Source organism: Accipiter gentilis, chromosome W, assembly GCF_929443795.1.
Source record: "Accipiter gentilis chromosome W, bAccGen1.1, whole genome shotgun sequence".
NCBI classification, from domain to species: Eukaryota; Metazoa; Chordata; class Aves; order Accipitriformes; family Accipitridae; genus Astur; species Astur gentilis.
Genome location: NC_064918.1, coordinates 12,539,709 through 12,560,140, shown reverse-complemented (window position 1 = coordinate 12,560,140; position 20,432 = coordinate 12,539,709). Strand labels below are relative to the sequence as shown.

The 20,432-nt window shown below is 35.7% G+C and overlaps 1 protein-coding gene across 6 annotated transcripts in view; it reads left to right on the top strand.

Moving 5' to 3' along the window:
• Positions 1-20,432, top strand: part of LOC126035234 (nipped-B-like protein) — a 180,055-nt gene that overhangs the window by 116,559 nt on the left and 43,064 nt on the right. For 5 of the 6 annotated variants that reach the window (XM_049793483.1, XM_049793479.1, XM_049793480.1 and 2 more), the window contains 2 exons: positions 4,926-6,431; positions 19,343-19,525. In XM_049793483.1, coding sequence (XP_049649440.1) covers positions 4,926-6,431; positions 19,343-19,525 — 1,689 coding nt within the window. The remainder of the gene's footprint in view (positions 1-4,925; positions 6,432-19,342; positions 19,526-20,432) is intronic. The other variant, XM_049793485.1, reaches the window with a different exon arrangement.

The following is a 20,432-nucleotide window of genomic DNA, read 5'->3' as shown; positions in this document are numbered from 1 at the left end:
ATTTCAAATGAGTGGAGGCATATCCCAATAATCTCTGAAGAGTGTTAGAGCTTTAAAATATTAAACTCTTAACTGTTATGCTTTAAAAAAAGAAAGTTTTTACTGGAGTCATCAAAATGGTTCATCCAGAATTCAGCATTAGAGGATCAATCTTCTTTGTGGTTCTGAAGAGGAGTACATTCACATTTAACCATCTTGGATATGAAGTCTCCAACTGAATCCCTTACAAGGTATAAATGGGGAAGTGGTAATTTATCTGTCGTGTCTTCAAGATCATTCAAGATCATTCAGAAATCTCTGGATTTTAAAGTCTACCAAACAGTATTAATAGAGCGGAGTATTACTATTCTGCTAAAACAAAGCTCAGCAGCTATGCATGTGGTTCTTATTTAGACTTGTTACCTTTTCACAGGTATTTACAAAAGGTCCATTTCAGTTTGCTAGGACAAGCAGTTCTAGAAGTTTTTAGGCTATCATCCCATTATACTCATTTGTTGAAAGACTTTAATCTGGGACTTAAGACAATCATCGGGTTTGCAAGAAAGCAGTAACATCGGAGACTTCAGCACTAGTGGTGTTCTGGCTGCTGCTTTGGAAAGATTTCAGATTAAATGGAAGAATGGAGATACTTCTTTAATACAGCTCCCCTCATCCAGCTGCTGTCCCTAATACTTGCTCAGCTTCCGAGTATATCCGTTTTCAGGATGGATATTCTTCAAATCACGATTAACTTGTAGTTTCAGCAGAAATGTATTCAAAGGTATCTGTGGTTATTCCAGTGCAATGTGTTTTTGCACAAAGGTTCTGCAGTAATTAATTAATTTCTAAATCTGAAAGTACTCATTGTTTTGACACACAGATGTTTCCAAAGATGAAGGCCACAACCTGTCTCCAGGAATACTGTTCATAACAGGACAGGTGAGACATAACTGCTTGGAAATCCAGCTAACCTTTTTTTCCATTTCAAACTTGTGGTTCCTGTAAAATTTTGTTTCTTGCACCACAGTGACCCATTTAATTTGACAGAACATCTCTGCTATTTTTTAGAATAAGGTAGCTTATGATCTTGCTTTGAGTACCAAGGTACTGCTTTTTGGTGAGCATGTTGCAATGTAAAGAGAACATCCAAGCAGATTTGCCAAGCCAAAAGAATGCATACATAGGAGAATAACTGGGATCAGACTGTACTCTGAACTGTCATAAATTTGTTCAAGGAGTTGGACAAAATGTAGATACATTTTGGATGTATCTACATTCTTGGGGGAGAGGAGTGAATAATGTTTCTAAAAAGAAAAGAATCTGAAAACAACAAACTTGGATGCCTGATCTCTAATATAGTCAGAAAGCTCTTCTGTGGCTTACTACATATTCCTTTTATTATGAAAACTGTTACAAAGAGTAAAGCAAAAAGATCCTGATCACATTTTATTGGTCTCAAGAGCTTGCGAGCCTACCTGTTCAGAACTGTGGCAAGCTTTGAACCTAGGTCTGCAGCATTTGAAAGAAAAATATTAGTCTGATATTTTGGCAAAGTCCTAGATACTGATAATAAAAAGAAATTCTACTGTCTCTGGAATGAAGTGGACGAAGCTTGGATGCTGATGCCTTGAAGGATATGAAGTATATTTGAATGGATATTGTAAAAGTTCCTAAGTTCATCTGTTTGTTAAGACCCTAAGGGGTCTTGGGACTCATGCCTTAACAAGGCAGATTTATGCAAACTTGCATATATTTGATTGTAAAAGAGAAGACCTGAAGACATCTGTTTTCAGAGGTTAATTATTCTCTCCTCATTTCTCTGATACTCTATTGATTATCCTCATATAGTTCAAAGTGAGTTCAAGATTTGTTAAAGCCCTCAAAGCCCAATGGTGTTTTTCACCTTTCATATTTCTGCAGCTATGATGGCAACCTAAAAAGTTTTTGTGCTCATTCAGTGGAGTTTTTCCATTATGCTCAATGAAGATAGTGGTACTATGTACTCATCCTACCTTTAATGCCCTAGTTCAACCTGATATTTTCATATACTTGGGCCAGCTTTTTTGTCCTAGATCCAGAAATCTCATAGAGGCAAAACAGTAATGATCAAGTCTAGTTCTGAGGATCACCATCAAGATGCACTGGAAATATGAAGAAATCTGTAACTCCTTCTGCAATTACCTTGTCATTTAGGAAAAGAAAACTTTGAAGGCATCCCTTTCTTCTCAGATAAGATGTCAATAGGTTGTGGTTATAACTTACTAAAACATCAGTACTCAGTTGTCAAGAGAAATGAAGAAGGTGCATCAAAAGAGCTCTGTATTTAGAGGGAATATGCCAAGTTGTGATGTGATCATCTATTTATATGTCCTCAACTTACAATTTGACATTTTGGATGATGATGAAGAGCAGCATTTTGAGCCTGGTCAGTTATGGAAGTTCAAGAGAGAAAATTGGTCCTACCTGAATTGTTTTGGTTGTTTAATCTTGGAGCCCTCAGCGTGAGGGCTCTGAAAGGTGAGTTTTGGTTGATCCAGCTACAGCAGTTTAAGGCATCACAGCTCCTGGCCATTTGCCTTGCTCCTACAGTAGGGGTAGCAGAAAGAAACGTTTACTTGGCTCTTAACTGACTTGTTCAGTCTGGTAGGTTAATGCAAACCATCTTCACTAGTGCCTTAAGCTGATGCACTGGACAATGAAATGCACTTGTGGAAATGTGAATGTGTGTTCCCTTCTGCTACAGGTGATAACTTCAGTTAAAGGAACGGGGCAGATAACTGGTAACAGTAATGTCTTAAAGGCTAATGTTAGATCCACCATCAGAGCTTTACAGGACTTTTTCAGTGTGGCTGACATTTCTGGGTTAAAATGAAAAAGCTGACTGACTTTTTCCTAAGAACACAAGTTTTTCAATTTGTGTTTCAAAATTTAAAGAGTTTTAATTGAGAAATAAGGTAGTGATATGTGTGTGTGTATGTATGTATATTAATGTATATGTTTTTTTTAAAAAAAATAAATTTGAAATCTGTCAGTCTGGAAGCTTCTACTTCATGGCCATTCCTAAGACCTGCCATGAAGCTCAGTGAGGTCAAAGCCCTTTTAGTCACAGGGAGAAAAAGAATTTTTATCACTGCATGAAGATTTCAAAAAAATACATTTGTTTTAATAAGTAGTGTAGGGAAGTTAATCTATATAAGCTCTCATATGAATCCAACAGTAGTTGTTGTACAGAAAAAGCAAAAATCGCCATGCTAAAAAGCTGCACCTTCGATTTGGCAAATTTATTTTGCTTCACATGTCTACCATAAAGTTGGCAGGCATTCCTACAGGTTTTTGTTGAACTTTTAAAAATTCCTTATTTGCAGTTGACCAGTTTCTGCATGGAGTTTATTGTATCTGTCTTTACTGTCTTCCAGCCATTAAATGTAGTACATAATTTTGGAGTTTTAGGAAGTTAGAGATATACAAATAGATTTGAGAATGAAAATGATGGAAAAAACCCCACAAACCTGTTCACGTCACTGGAATTGACCATATTGCTACTCGTTACTGTGTTCTAATGTTAATTTCGGAGATGATCCTTCAAAGTTTTAATTCTTCTGAATAAGAATCTTCTACAAATACGGAAGAAATTAGAAGTCATATGTTATAATTCTGGTTTACAACTTGAGAGGTTGGTGTTTTTTTCCTTAGAGTTTAATTCCCTCTTCCTTGATTGCATCCTCCTTACCCTTCCCCTGCTCCCAAAAAAAGAGCTGTCTCATTGCATCTGGTGATAAGGCACCACAAATCTAGGCACAAAATAAGTTATTTTTCTTATATTGCATTTGTGGTCTAGACATTTTGACAACAGATCTACAACAGAATTTCCAACCTGTGTTTGGTCATTACTTAGACTTAAAATCATATTCCCTGATTACGGAGAAAATCATTGGGTTTTTTGACAAATTACAAAATGATAGTTGAGGAATGAGAATATAAGCCTTAGTGCAGGTAGGGCTTTTTAGTTTCATGGCAGAAATTAATTTTAGAGTACCATGTTGGTAATATAAATAGGTTGTATTTTAAATTAATAGAACATACTCTTTTTGATATTTCCATGTGCTTCTCATTTTATGAATTCTACCAAATTACAGGGTGTGTGGTTGGCTCACTTTTTATTTTTCTGTATTCTACTCTTAATGATTTTTTTTTTTTAGTGTAAACTGAAAGGATTATTGCAGAGTCAAGCTCTTGACACTACTTAAAATTATCACTGAACTTTTTCTTTCATCCATGAAAAGCATTATGGTTGCAAAGGGAAAATACGCTTTTAAGTGTGTAGTGACCCCCCACCTAATACATATGTGTTATGGTATAGATTCCAATTCTTGATATACTCCTTGTTTCAAAGAGAAGCATGGAGTATTGGAGTTATTTTAATAATTTTTGTTCATTGCTCATGTGTTCTGTGGCTACAATATGTGTGAAGTCCAACTGATGCACTGAACCAAGTAGGGAAAACCTCTGTCATTGCAGATCGTTGCTTAGTTCATGTATAATGAAGTAGGCTGAATCTGCAAAAGATAATCTTTTATAGTAGTATTCCTCAAAACTTGCTTCAAGTGTAAATTGATATTTTTTTTTTTTGTCGTTATGTATTGCAGCTGCTTTCTTAGATGGTTCTCTTTGGAATTTTACAGGGACTTTGATTTCATATGTTTTGAGGGTGTTTTTTAATGATTAATTGGCACATGTGGTAGACTGACAACAAATGATAGTCTGAATACATTAAAAAGTATTAGAGAAGTTATATTCTTGCTTTTAAATTCAATGAGTTTTGTTGTATGTGCACATACATGCTGAGGAGGATTAATTGGTGGGGGTGGAGGGGAATGGACATTTTCGCTTGGACTTTTACCTGTTTCTACATACAGCATTTGTAATTTTTCTCTTTTAATTTGCAGATAAGCCTCTGAAGAAGCGAAAACAAGAAAACAAACCACAGGAGGCTGGAGGTACTACTGGAGGAAATAGAGCAGCTTCTCAGGAGACAGGTTCTGCAGGAAATGGGGCGAGGCCAGCGTTGATGGTTAGTATTGATCTGCAGCAAGCAGGAAGAGCGGACTCTCAGGCAACAGTAACTCAGGATTTGGACACCATCAAAAAAACTGAAGAAATTAAGCAGTATAATGATGGGTTTGTGTGTGTTCCCCAAGAAGACACTGTTGGAGTTCTGAAATTTAAACCTGAAAACCATCCCGAGATTTTTAGGAAAACGTCAGACTTCAAGGGTCAAAAGACAGATATACAGCAAAATGAAAACAGACAAATGGAATTTCAGCAAAATGTGAGCAGGTGGTTGGAAAGTAAACACAATGAGAACAAACAGGTAGAAGCTAAACATGAAAGCAAGCATGAAAGCAGACAAATGGAAGTGCAACACAATGAGAACAGACAGACAGAATCAAAACAAAACGAGAGCAGGCAAATGGAGATGAGACAAAATGAGGGAAAACAAAATAATGGCAAGCAGGAAATAAGGCAGAGGCCTGAAATGACAAAACAGAAGAGTGAAGGCAGGCCCGAAACACCAAAACATAGACATGATAACAGGAGGGACTTGAGTAAACCATTGTCAGATAAGAAAATTGAAATATCTAGGCATAAACTAGATGTGAAATCTGATCCTTCAAGGATAAAATCTGAAAGTAGATCTGATCCAACAAAACAAAGGCCTGATGGGCATTCAGTTTCTGATACACCGAGGCGTGACCATGATAGCCTTAAACAAAGATCTGAGGACAGGGAGGAGTCAGAGAGATACAGAGGAGATCCATCCAAGATTAGAAGGCCTGAATATTTGAGATCCTCAAAACAAAATGAACATGATTCTAAGCATAGTATTAAATCTGATGGTTCAAAGATTGAGAAATTTGAAAGGAAACATAGACATGAGTCTGGTGAATCAAGGGAAAGGTTTTCTTCTGGAGATCAGAAATCAAGACCTGACAGCCCTCGCATTAAACAGGAAGGTAAAGGAGATTCTAGTAAATCAAGACCTGATAAACCTGGTTTTAAATCACCCAACAGCAAGGATGAACGAAGGACAGATGGTAATAAGAGTAAAGTAGATAGTAATAAAGCACATGCTGACAATAAAGCAGAGTTTCCCAGTTATTTGTTGGGGGCAAGATCTGGTGCATTGAAACATTTTGTCATTCCAAAAATCAAGCGTGATAAAGATGGCAATGCCACTCAGGAGTTAAGGAAAACTGAATTTAAAGGTGAACAGAAGGACAAAGTAGAGAAGATTGGGCTAGTTGAAGATCTGAATAAAGGAGCTAAGCCTGTAGTTGTCCTTCAAAAGCTTTCATTGGATGATGTGCAGAAATTTATTAAGGATAGAGAAGATAAATCAAGGGGCTCTTGTTTTAAACCAAACAAGAACAAGTCATCCAAATCTAATAAAGGTAAGATTTTTTTAATGTTAATTGCATTATATCTTGTACACTCCTATTCTTTTAGATTTGCTACTCCTGTGGTTAAAAATTAAATACAAATGTTTGATAGTTTATATACTTGCTTATATGGTGATTTTGGGGAACAAAGTGAAACTTGTCTATGGGATTGTCGTTATTGGAAATCTTGCTACAGTGTAACTGAAATGATTTGTTTACTCCAATGCAAGTTCCTAATGTGGGAACACTTAAATAGTCTTAAGCTGTACTTCAGCTATATTAGTTTAATCTGGTAATTTATCTAGTTAAGCATAACTGGTATATGAATGATTTAAACTGGTTTAAGTGTGTCTGTATAAGGGACTGGTACTACTGTAACTAAATCAATGTAGCTGGAGTGGTGGGAAATACTGCGTATACAAGCCCTAAGATTCTTGTATCTTTTTAGTTGGAAACGAAATATGTTTTTTCCAAGGGATGTTTTGACATGATGAAATAAGAAGGCAGTTACAAAGTCCCATCTGCCTCTTTTACACTATAAATACAACTCTGTTGGGAAGGCTCCACACTTTAGGCTGTGTGACAATAAGCTTACAAAAAGGTTCTGTCTTTAGAAGTCAGATATTGTTGTCTCTATGATCCAGTGGAAAGAGGAAAGGAAGTTGTAAACAATGGGCTGGCATTTTCAAATTATTAATATGAACAGGAGATTATTCAGAATAGTTTGTAGGTTTAATATTTGATTGATTGTCTCATCTGCAGATTTAACAGGTTTTTTTATAAGATTGCTTTTCTTCTTGGTGCTATAATTTTTGCTTCTTTGGTTTCAGACTGAAGTAGATCATTTCACGCTGTGAAATCAATGTTACTAACTGGTCAGGGTTCCTTTCTTTTTTAATGTTTAGCATTTAAAGCATTTAAATTTCTTACATAGTTATGTTTAGAGAGCTGTCATGTCTCAAAAATAGACAAATAAAGTGGCAGGGGAGAGGATTTCAGCTGTATACAGGATTATTTATGAATGCAGTTCCAGGTATATCATTGCTCATGAATTCGAGAATGTTTTCTTAAAAAGTTGATCTGCTAAGAAATGATGTAGAAATCATCTTTGTGAATGTTTATGTGCATGTATACAGAGTTGATATCTGTATAATGAATTTATTGTGCTACATCTGTTCTTTATCTACTAACCTGATTGTATTGACTCTTAAAGACTTAATAATTCAGGATGAGTATTACTTATTTGTAAAATATTAGCCTCCTTGTTAAATATTTTCTCTTTATCCTGGAAATATGAAATTTCCCCTCTTCCTTTTTGAGGTTCAGAACAGGCAAAATTTCCATTTCTATCAATAATAGGTATCTAGAGTCAGACATAAAATTATGACATCTTTGCTGTCAGCTTAGTCTAAAGATTTCAGATTAAACTTTTATGTTCTTGATAGGGAATACTGAAAACTTTCTGATGGAATTCAGCTCTAGTCTCAAAAGTATAGACTTTGAATTCACACAATTATGTGCAGAAAATCAGTAATTTTGAGAGCCCTCAGAGCCATATACACTGCATGTATGCTTTCTAAAATGTTTCTGAAGTAGACTTTTTTGTAGTCTGTATTGTATGTGGTTATTTATATAGTATATTTTAGTAATGTGTAAAGGTTTTAATGACTCTTATCCAATTGGCATGACTCTAGTAGCTGTGTCACACATGAGCAATGCATTCATTTTAAAGTCAGGTTTATAACTTTTCTGGCATGTTTTTGTGTATTTTGTGTTTTCTGAAGACATATATTTCTTACATATTCTGAAATAACTTGGGACATATTTTCCTGGGGAAAAAAAAAAGTTTGAATCTGATATCAGTCTCTGCTATTGTATCTAGAATAAGATTCTTACAATGATACTAGAAATAAGTTTAGTGGAAAGAATAACGTTGTAACTGTGTTTCTCTTACAAATCAAGTTTTGAGTGTTTATCCAGGCAGATTTTGGAGAAACTGTCTTTGAACTTCAGATTTTTCATGTGTATTTTTAGTTTTACTTTTTTTTGCCCAACTTCCTGGTAACCTACTTCCTAGAATATATTATGCTAAATAATTAGGTGAGCTCCTGTGTTTTAAAAAGTTCATAATTCATAAAGATATCTGTTCATAAGCCAAAGTCTATTTGTCAACAACTGACTCATATAGAAAATATTCATGTCATTTCCACAATGTCCTCACTCCAATTGAGAGAAATAGCATTCACTGTTTTACTCCGTGCCATTTTTAGTTATAAACATTTTAATACACTAGGAGATGTAATTTTCATAAACATTCTTTATTTAGTTCATCCTATATTTCTTAATAGGTTGTAGCAAATCTTTTCTAGTGTTGCCTTTTAGCATCGTTATTCTACTTCTCGCATCCCTCTTATTCCATGTAGCTTAGTATGTTTTGCTTTCTCTTTCCTTCTTTTACCTCCTTGTATTTCTTGTCCTTTGTTTTTCCTTTCTCATCCATCCCTCCCCCAAGAAAATGTCTTCTCCTGGCTTTGTCACGTACATCATTGCTGTGATTTATCTGAAATCCAGTTTAAAATAGGATTAGGTCAGCTAGTTCAAAACACCATTTAGATAGTCATTCTGTCTTAAGAGACTAATGCCCATTCATTATAAAACTCAGTAAAATTCACTTGTTTTAATATAAAATTAATGTTATGTATACTGAAAGTCTATACAACTTTTTACATTGTTTCAATAAACTTTAAATTTGAAAATCATACCTTTATTGTGCACGTGGATAAGCCTTGCATTGTACTGAAGAAAAAAAAAGTAACATTTTAATCAAATTTTATAGACAGGTTTGAAATTTTGTTAAGCTATTATATGAATGGGATAGCCATAGTACGTGATTGTTAAGACTGAACCATCCCAACAGTACCTTTTGGCATTTACAAGGAAGCAGCAACATTTTTTTCTCTCTCCTGATCTTTGAGCATTTTTCTGAAAGATGCACTCTAGCTCAGAGGAAAGTTATGGAAGTTTTTTTTCATAGTATTATTGTTAAGGGTGAAATTTTGTGGCCTGTTTTGTCCAGGTCAGAATGAATTGTAACACTTTTTTTTCTTCTGGTTTTAACATCTGTGAATGCCTTTTATCCTGGTTTTAATGCAAATGTATGTTGTTGGGGAATCCATGAAACTTTTCGCTTCGAGTTTGTGCCTGCAATGAAGAGGTCATGTTTGCTATCCTTTCTTTTCAGAGCTTCAGCAAATACCTTCTCTGCTGCTTCTTATAGCTATACTGATCAGCTATGTTGAGATGGGAGCTGTTACCAGTTTTACAGTTACTGCATTCTGAACAAGGCAAATTTTACTTTGTTAAAGTATGAAACAGATATAAGTAATGAGAGAAACTGTAACTGTGTTAAGGAGATGTCTGAGTTGATTCATAATATATTTGGAGGATTGGTTTTCCAAAATAAGCACCACATATGTAATGCAAGTGTTTAGTTCTAGGACAGATGAGTGCATGTTTTTTAAGACTTGTGCAGAAACGCCTTTTGGGTCTTCAAATATCACCTAAAAAGACTTTGTTGTTTAAAAAAAAAAAAGAAGTGATAATTTCACTGCAGAATCTAATGCTGAATGCTACTTCATTGTGTAGATTGTACAGATAATGAAGTCCTATAATAACAACACAGAACTTTAAACGCAGATTTTCGTTGCTCACACAAGTCTTCCTAAATATACTGTGTTCTCTGCTGCTATGATCTGAAATTTGAGTGAAGATTTGCCATTTCTTCAAAGGTCCTCTTCATATTTTTACAGGTGCAACTAAAAATTTTACTGCTGCTTAATCATCTTTATGTCATAGAGTTAAAACAATGCTTCTAGATTTTTCTGTGTTCTATGCTTGTGTGTTTGGGTTTTTTTTAATTCCAGATGACTTTTCAGAGCCTATAATAACTATAATTTGTAATCAGTGGTAGGTTGTAGCAGTGTAAAATTCCACAGCATTTGTGTAACATGATGGTCCATCTTTGAGTTCCAGCACTGCTGGAAACATTCTCACTTGTGAAGCAGAGTAATCAATTAGGTGCTCATCTTCTAGGTAGGAGTGACAAGAAAGGGAGTATTCCAGGATGAAAAGCTGTATCCAGATTGCATTGGCTCAGTGAGCCAACTTCTGATGCTTCTCACAGTCTTCTGGGCAGCACAGCAGAACTACTCACCAATACTTTTTGGTACAGCTGAAAACTGTAGACAAAAAGGGAGTATCAATTTTAAACATTTATTTAAATCCTTCATGTATAGGACTTCTACAAAGACAAAATTGGCAAACCTTTGAGAAAAATAGCTTATGGATATTAATTCATCAAAAAAAGTTTAGAGTTCAACTCAATTTTATTTCCAAAATAACAATCTCTTGATGCTGAAACAGACGTACTCTTGTACTCACTGAAATCAGTGGGGCAAACAGCCATGCTGCAAGGAAATAACTGGAGTAAAAGCATATTTCCTTTGGAAAGGAAAAGGCTACAACTCAGCTTGCTTACTACAGATTGTGCTTTTGTAAAGATAACCATTGTGAAAATTTGTGTCCTGATTTTGGCTGGGATAGAGTTAATTTTCTTTCTAGTAGCTGGTATAGTGTTATGTTTTGGATTTAGTATGAGAAGAATGTTGATAACACGCTGATGTTTTCAGTTGTTGCTAAGCAATGTTTAGACTAAAGTCAAGGATTTTTCAGCTTCTCATGCCCAGCCAGCGAGAAAGCTGGAGGGGCACAAGAAGTTGGCACAGGACACAACCAGGGCACCTGACCCAAACTGGCTAACGGTGTATTCCATACCATGTGACGTCCCGTCTAGTATAGGAACTGGGAAGTGGGGGTGGGGAATCGCCGCTTGGGGACTAGCTGGGTGTTGGTCGGCGGGTGGCGAGCAACTGCCCTGCACATCATTTGTACATTCCAATCCTTTTATTACTACTGTTGTCATTTTATTATTGTTATCATTATTAGTTTCTTCTTTTCTATCCTATTGAACTGTTCTTATCTCAACCCACAAGTTTTACCTTTTTTTTCCCCAGATTCTCTCCCCCATCCCACTGTTTGGGGTGGAGGTGAGCGAGTGGCTGCGTGGTGCTTAGTTGCTAGCTGGGGTTAAACCACGACAGTCTGTAATTCCACAAATCTGAAATTTGGAATCACTGTCTTAGAGTTCCTGGAGCAACTGCATTTGCATGTGGGAAGGCCCGAGTAATAACCCACTAAGCATCTTGCATGTGCATGAACGGCCAGGTGGATCAAGCATGTCATAACTTTCTCTGAAGTTCTCTAGTAAATTATGCCACATTTCAGAGAAGTAAAGGATATATTTCATGGTTTACAGCAAGGAGTTTATCATGATTCTTCTCAGCTGAAGCCTTCAAAGCTTATCTTAAACTCTAAATTTAACTGAATTTGTAGAAAAAACATCACTTTCATGAGAATTCTACAGTCTTCCTGGTTTTCCTCTTTTCTGAGATAGTAGTGACTACCTCTTTTCAACTTAACTAGTCTAGAAGAGGAACTGGCTGTCCCTCATGACATTTAGAAGTATTTAAAGATATGTTGTGTTTGCTGAGGATCCATTTTAATATAGACTTTGTACATTTAGCCCTGATTATTTTTTTTTTCTCCTTTCTGGACTGAACAGGTTCATAGTTTTAAAAATATTCCAGGCATTGTTTAGTCAAAAGCCAAAACCAAACTATATATAACCAGTTAAATCCAATAGTCTAGGAAGATCTCAGTTCTCTAGCCTGGATTGTTCCTACTTGCAGGATTTTTTTTAGGCATGGTGTGTCTGTCCTATCCCAAAAAGTATGTTGGGATGTGTGTGGGCATTGTATGTACTCTCTGGGGCCTTAATTTTTGGCGTTAGTTTTTCAGAAGTAGATGTTGGATGAACTGCTATCGGTAGACAGCAGGAATTCAGCAGTTGCACGCTGGAGTCCTTTCTTGTGTTGATCTGTTACCAGTACAATAGGAGACATTTTTAGCACAGTGCTTTGCCTGGAGGCTGCTTGAGTTATTTCCCATTTTTGTCTTTGCCATTAAGGTAAATATTTTGATTCTTGCTTTCACAGTTGTTAAGTCTTTTCTGGATAATAAGAGAGAACTTTACGTGTTGCACATCTAGTTCTTAGCAGCAACAATAAACTTGACCAAATCTACTAGTTTCATTGTACTTTGGTTCATCCGAAATATGCTGCTTTGTCTGTTTGCAGATTTAGGAGTGCATTGTTTAATTAGTTCACTTTTGAAAAATTACTTTGGCACATGTAAGCGATAGAAATTTATTACCTAATTTGTCAGAGCAATTTGTTGAAAGTCTGAAACTGCCTTTGGTTCATGGGCTTGGATGCTTGATCAGGTTCCTCTTATTTCTGGGAAAAGCTAAAGCTATTTTGCATAAATGATTTTTGCAACAGTGCATTGCAATATGTAAAAATGTGGGCCAGGAATTTGTCTGACATTACAATATGCAATGCAGACCTGTTCATGTGTCTAAGTATCTAAATATGGATGTTATTTCTTGGCTTATGTGCAGGGATATGTGACCAAAATTTTTGGTTTGAATTTTCTTCTAGACAAAGGGTAAATTTGGCAAAATACAAATGGGGAAAGCCTCACATTTGCTTCTGGTAAATGAACTTTTCTGTTGCTTGACATTTTCAACCATTTTAGGTGACTGTTTTTGTGTAAGAAAATTTAAACTATTTACTTGAAATTTGCAATTTATTTTTGCTCCATGGAAATATTACCAATGAACAATAAAAGAAAAGGATGAGACCTTTTTTGTTCTTCAAATTACTGAACTGTTGTTTGCATCAAATAAAGGTTCCTTAAATATACTTACTGTATAATTATCTTCTGAGCAACTTTCCTGTAGTATTTTATATTAAAAGCTAAAATATCAACAATTTTTTATTCTTGTTGTTAATATAATTAAGTTTTTTGAAGAAGCAAAACAAGAGTAGCTTCATGTGATATTTCAGTGATAAAGGCTGAGAATCTTTCCATGATAGAGTGAGGTAAATGCAGATCTTCTTGATGTGCCTAGAGTCACAAATCAGATATAAATCATGGTATTTGTTTTGCTTGTTCTCTGCAAAGATCTTGGTTGTATTATATTGATTATATAGGACTTTTTATGAGAAGAAAAATTGAGGTTTAATTTGATTATATTTAATGGAGGTCTTTTTTCTTAGGTGAGGCCCCATGGCTCAGTTTTTAAATTAATCAGAATACATGGCTGGGAAAATGCAACAATCATAAATTTCAGATTCCAAACATTAATAGTAACAGAAAATTACATGCTGTGTTTTGCAACTGTACAAAACACCTTAACTTTTTAATACAATAAATTGTGTTGGCTTAAATTTCAATGCATATGTTCAAAAGCAATGACAATGAAATCCAAAAGCAGTCCCCTGACAGTCTGATTCATAAAAGTGAGGTTCTTCGTGCAGCACTGCATTTATTTCAATTGCTGATCTTGCTCCATTTTACTCTGAGTACTGCTATATTTTTTGTGAAGTGTCTTGCAAAACTAGACTGCTCTAGCCTTCTTCTATCGATTTTTATAAAGACGAGAAGTCAGTGAATAGCAATAAGGAATAAAATAACTTGTGGCTATAGTTGCTGCAGCAATCGGATAGCTTGAGGAAATCATTAATGCCAATGTAATGTGAGTTCTCATGCTTCTTGGCATCTTTGGAGAGTGTGTGTTGGGTATATTCCTTGCTATCTGTTTGGATCCTTCAGGGTGCTCTTTGAAGATCTCTTCCCTCTGTCAAAAAATGTTTCTTGCTTCTAAGAGTATTTTGTGCTATTGTAAAATCCTTTTTGAATCTGTGCTGCTTAGCCATGGGCAACGATGACCTCTGCTACATCATGGAATTATTCAGTTGCTGTGTCCAGATTCTTCTCTGACCCACCAACCTGGCTGGGTCCCATTTCTCAAGGCCAGAGCCAAGGACTGGAATATAACCAGGGAGCCTGAACCTCTTCTTTTGTTTAGCCCAAGGCTGAGAGCCTTCCCTTTGTGCCAGTATTAGGGTAGATGAGGAAAAATGATTTTGAAAGATGTGTTCAAGCAGGTTCTATGGAATGATATAGGACATACTTCTTCCTAACACTACTCTCTTTCCTGCCAAATCCATTGCAGCAGAGAATCCTGTGGGCGCAGTCCCTTGGGCAGTGGCGAGGGGATCTCAGTCTCCCGCCCTCTTTCAAGCGTGTGTGTGTGAGCTGAGCTCAGCAGTTATCCCTTCATGGATGTAGTCAAAAGGTGAGGGTAAAGGGCTCAATAGAGGGTTATATCCTGTTCATAGGATGTAGCTGTATACCCTTCCACAAACTTTAAGGAAGAGAATGGGAGAGGAAAGAGGAAAGCCACTGAAGTAAATGGATGACTACTCAGATTATTTTCATCAGTATTCATCTTGATGGTGTGTTTTTCAACTGATGATATGGTATTGAGATAAAAGCACAACTTCTGTCTTATGAGCAGATGTACTTTCCTCATACCTTAAATTCCTCTTTGAGAAAAGGTTTGCAATTTCCCTGTGTTTCCCCTTCTGTTCTTAAAACTCTCCAGGGCACAGAATTATTTGGAAGAGTGTGATGCTGTTAGGCAAAGGACTCTGATCACCAAGGACTCAGATATAAAGAACATACTGGAGCATTTTAAGGGAGAGCAGAGTGGAAAGGATATAATTAAATTTGTACACTAAGGGATAGCTGAAAATTTTCAGCTTTAACCAGTACGCTGTTAATCAATCACAGGTAGTCATGTGGCCCTTTGCACTGTAGAGCCTGAGTGCTATACTGTAACAGAACTTAACTATTTTAAAAGGGTGTTTATTTTCCAAGCATCTTTATAAAGTAGGGAAGTACTTTTATCCCCTCTTTTTTCTTTTACTTCTTAATCTAAAATAGAACCTTATCTGCATGAATGGTTGTAGTAGAATTAAGCTGTGAGTCTGTGCTGTTGTAGTTACAATGACACAGCTATCCAACAAGAAAGGCGGCACTCTTGTTACGGAGTAAGAGTATATTTTATTTAGCACAGAGTTTGAAGGTTGTTTGAGCTAATCCAGAAAGAAACTGCTTTCCTTCCTGTATATTTGTCTGACACAGGGGGTTTTATCAGCGTGACCCAAAATGACTTGAGAAAGTTAGACAGTAAGCTGGTGATACATAAGGGAGGTAGACCCAAAACCACTGGAACATCCTCTATCAAATGCTCAGAGAGGACATGTAAGGAAGGTGAGCTTGGCCTCTGTGGAATAACAGCAAGACTGGATATACTAGTCATCAGCAAAATAAGAAGAGTCCAGTAGGCAGTTAATGTCTTCTGTGTCTAAAAGGGGGGGGGGGGGGGGGGGGGCAAAATTGAGCTGTAATCTGTAAGTTTTTATTTTTATTGTCAAAATGAAAATTTGTGGCAATTCATTAGTGTAGAAGTTCCAGAATGTGGGGAGTGGCTAAACTTAAATTTCTAAACACTGAGAAATGCAAAGTTAAGATTCATATCCCCACCCTAAACGAGTGGCACTGTTCCCTCTTAGACTCTTGTGTGTTCTTTTCTATAATGTCTTGATATTTGGAAAAAGTTGCATTTTAAAATGCAAGGTATAGAGAGAGATTACAAATATGAAATTGTATTAACTACAGTTTTGCTTATTACAAAGTATTAGCACACAGAAATGGAAAAGACAATATTTATGGGAAGCTAATTTATGCAAAAGACTTCATTAACATAAACCTTAGTTTTGAAATTAACTTCAGGGGCAGTTTTTCTTCAAGCACTTCTTCATTTGTTGCAATAGATGTATGTGCAAACAGGCCATTTTGATGTCATGAGTATTTTAAAGTAACCATATAAGCAAACTGATATGGATTGTTTCCACTGTATTAACTGTCCATTATAGTTATGGAAGTAGCAGTAGTAGTTATTTATAGTCCTCAGCAGCTAAGGAAACTGGGCATGCAGCAGACTTGTTCCAGGGAACATTGTGACAGAAACAAAAACTTTATAGATGGCTTATAGAGCACTTTACAGTAATTCTATTTGTTCTCTTTTCTGCTATTCCCTTCTTGAATAAAGAAAGCTTTTCATATTCCCTAATAAAAGAAAAAGGGGGAAGCTTATACTGTCATCTGAAATATCTGTAACAAGAGAGGGTGCAGTTTAAGCATTAGTTGAATTTAGCATTGGAGAACATAGAAAACTTGGAACTTTTGAGAAGGAAATAAAGTTATTTTTCCAAATATTTAAAGTACTTGCTTTTTTATTTTCATTGATGTCTAATTAACACTGTGGTAATTGACTTATTTTTAAAGATTGAGTAGTGTTCTACCCCAGGAACAAAATCAGTAAGGAAAGCAAGAATAGATATTCCTAGGAGGTAAGAAAGTAGCCTGTGATTTTTGTTTCTTGTTTCGGAGTTTTTTGGTTTTTAAGGGTTTTCTTACTTAAAATATATCACCTTTCATTTTACTAAGATGTTCTTTGTGCACAGTATAAGGAAAATAAAGAACAAATTCTGTTCTAACAGTTCCTCAAAGCAATGATCACAATCTTAAAATTACATCATGAAACACTCAGACATAGTTTTGAAATTGAGTTTGAAATAGAATTACAATTTGGTCATGGAACTCTTGCCAAGCTAGGTATACAATCCATTACTGATTTGTTTCCTTTTCTGATTTCCTCTCCAAGCAATCTTACTAGTTTTTCTGGTTTTAAATTTACTTTTCATTGTAGACTGGTAGAGGCTTAAAGATATATTTGTAGAAAATACTCCTGTTAGTGTAAGTGCATCTAGCCCATCTAGCTTTTAAGCATCTGTATGAATCTTAATGCAACCTTTGTTCCTTTACTTGTAGCTGTTTTTTGCAGTGTCTTGGCCAGATTTGCTGTAGGCTTTATGCTCTGTGTGTTGACCCACTGATTTCAATGAAATTACCAACAGTGCATGAAATTGAGAATATGTTAAAAAAACAGGATCTGAGGTCCTCTAGCAATTTCACCTGTGCAAATTGTCTTAAAACATATATGTGCAAATTTTCCTCCAGTCTGGGGCTGAATGTAAGCTAACTCTCTTCAGACACTGTATAGGTGTACAAAGAGACATGGAGTATTAGTGTAGGGACACCACTGCTGAGACGTGACTATGCAGCATCCAGATTAGACCTGGCTGGCATCCAGTCAGCTGGTGGTACACACAGAGGAAATGATCTGTCTGTGCTGTCATACCTCTGCCTATCTTCAATCAAGTGCCCAGCCTGCAAAGAATAATCATTTCACAGCGCCATGGTAAACCACACTGTGAAATGTTTTCTAGCATTTTTGAAAGCAATATTGAGAATTTGGGTAACTTTGGCAGGTGGTGATTATCAAAGGATGGCGACTTAAAGCAAATAAATAAGAGTGACCACAGCATGGGGGAAGCAGGGACAACTTTTGCTATCAGTTTTACTTTATAGATATTTCCCTACCTCAGTTTGAAAACCCCAGAATTTTAAGTTAAATCTTTTTTTTAAAATGCACTTAAATGGGATGACTTGCTGTGAACATACCTGAGAATTATAGAAAAATAATTTTCTCATCATTAGTTTCATTGCTTACAGGCAGTTTTTATGGATGTAGAGGTATGTGAAGCCAGCAATATATGAGACTTTTAAAAAAAATTTTGTTGCTGGAAACTATTTTCTCATATTAAGGCTCTTCTAATTCCACTTAAAGTTGTTTAAGGGGGGGGGGGAAGACTAAGCTTGGATTAGAAGATGGGATATTAGTGTAAAAATGGAAATAAATTTTAGAAAATTATGTTAGTGATATAGTAAATGTAATTAAAAAAGTGAATTATCATCCAGAAGATGATTTTTTGGAGGATTTTTTTGTGTGTGTATAGAAATTGGCAGGTGATTTCTTCTCTGTCTAAATAATATAGTATGCCTTGGGAAAGAGAGAGAGGCACTTATGACAAAGGCATTTGTTCTGTTGTTGGAAAACGGTTAACAGTTTAGTCCGATAATCTTAAAATCTGTGCAATAGATTCTTTGATAAATAAAGGTAAGACATCAAATAAACAAAACCCCAAGAAATACTTTTAAATTAATTTGGTTTCCTTGTGTCACTTGTAAAATATTTTGACTGTAAATCTCCTTCATACTGACTGCATATGGGCATGTCTAACTATTTACCTCTGTGGAAAAGAAACCTGATGTGGTTCAGCTTGCTGTTTGTTTATATTAAATAAAAATCTTTCAACTATGCTTTGTAACAAAATCAAGCAAAAATTTGGGTTGCATTATAAAACTACTAGGAGGAGGTAAGAAAAAAAATCTGAGGCAGAGGTTGGGATGTCAGTGATTTGGTCTGTATTTAGGGATAAGGCCCCAGAGATTCTGCCACAGATTGTCTCTACCTACTGGAAAAGGGAAGATTACTGTCTTGTGTACACTAAATAATATGAATGAGAATAAACAGAACTGTTAATGAGGCATAATGAATCCTTAATTTACCTACATTGTTAGAAAACCTGGTGAATTCAGAGGATGAACCAAAATAAGAATAAATTTTGTGGAAGTAGAGCAAGGATGGTTTTTTACAAAGGAAATTCACCAATTTGAATTTGTTTATGTGCCTGACAAAATATTTTATTGAAGAAGATGTGTATGCAATTTATTATGTTAATTTCTAATTGCAGTGTGAACAATAAATGCAACTTTATAAAGGGCTGTCAAATACATCCAAGTATATCTAACTGTGGTATTATTTATTAGTGGGTATACCGTAAGCAGTTCCTGAGAAAGGACTGTAGTGTTGGGCCCTTATTATTATCTTCAGGTTCACATTTACTCTTCTTGCTCTCCATTAATAGGTAGCATAGATCAGTCAGTGTTAAAGGAGTTGCCTCCTGAGCTCCTGGCAGAGATTGAATCCACCATGCCGCTTTGTGAACGTGTGAAAATGAACAAGCGCAAACGTAGCACAGTTAATGAGAAACCAAAATATGCTGAAATCAGTTCTGATGAAGACAATGACGGTGAAGAAGTTTTTGAATGTAAGTAGTACATCATTCTGTTCCTACTCCTAAAGAAGGCTAATATTTTGCTTTTACAAAAAGATATACTGGGGTTTTTTTGTTGGCTACCCTAAAACATAAGAACACAAATTTGCTGTCCTGACAACTACTTGGCCAAGAACCTTTTTTTCTTTTAAAAGAAAAATTACTTGGTTTCAATTTGTTACTCAAGATGAAAAGCAGCTAGTTGTTAAATTTCTTCCCCTAATTACCTTATGGGAAGCCACTGCCTAGATTTTTTTTTAGTTGTGCAATGAAACATTTTTAACCAATCAGAGAAAATATCCTGTAAAGCAGCTCAGAAAACTTGCACACAAAGCTATGCAAAGAAAAATTTCAGTAAATACATTTTAAATTATTCTGAGTTTCATTGGTAAGAAAAGCAAATGATCCCCTCTTGAATTTTTCTGACATGATAAATTAAGAATGTTAGTGCCCAGAAGTTTCTTAAAATATTTGTTCTTCTATTATTTCCATGCTATACTGCTTGAAAAACTGGAATTATTGCCAGTGGTTTCTCAAAATAGCATTTACTGATGGTACTATTTTTGAATTAAGTGATTTCAAAGGAAGAGGAAGTTTGTAGTTAGACTTATGCTGTGCAATCAGGTAAAGTTCATAAGTGTCAAAAACATGTTATATGCCTCTAAGTTAGGAAGGGATTTCCTACTTACAAATAAGAGTGTAGTTAGTTTGTCTCTATGGTAGTGCAGTTAGCCAACACTGAAAAGAAACTCCGTTAAAATGGAATGAATCAGTTCAGTCTGAGTAACATCTTAGCTCGGTTACCTATGTAGGGCTACAGAAGTGCCTATTGCTGTTCACCTGTCTTCCTAGTAGCTGATACAGTGCTATGTTTTGAGTTCAGTATGGGAAGAATGTTGAT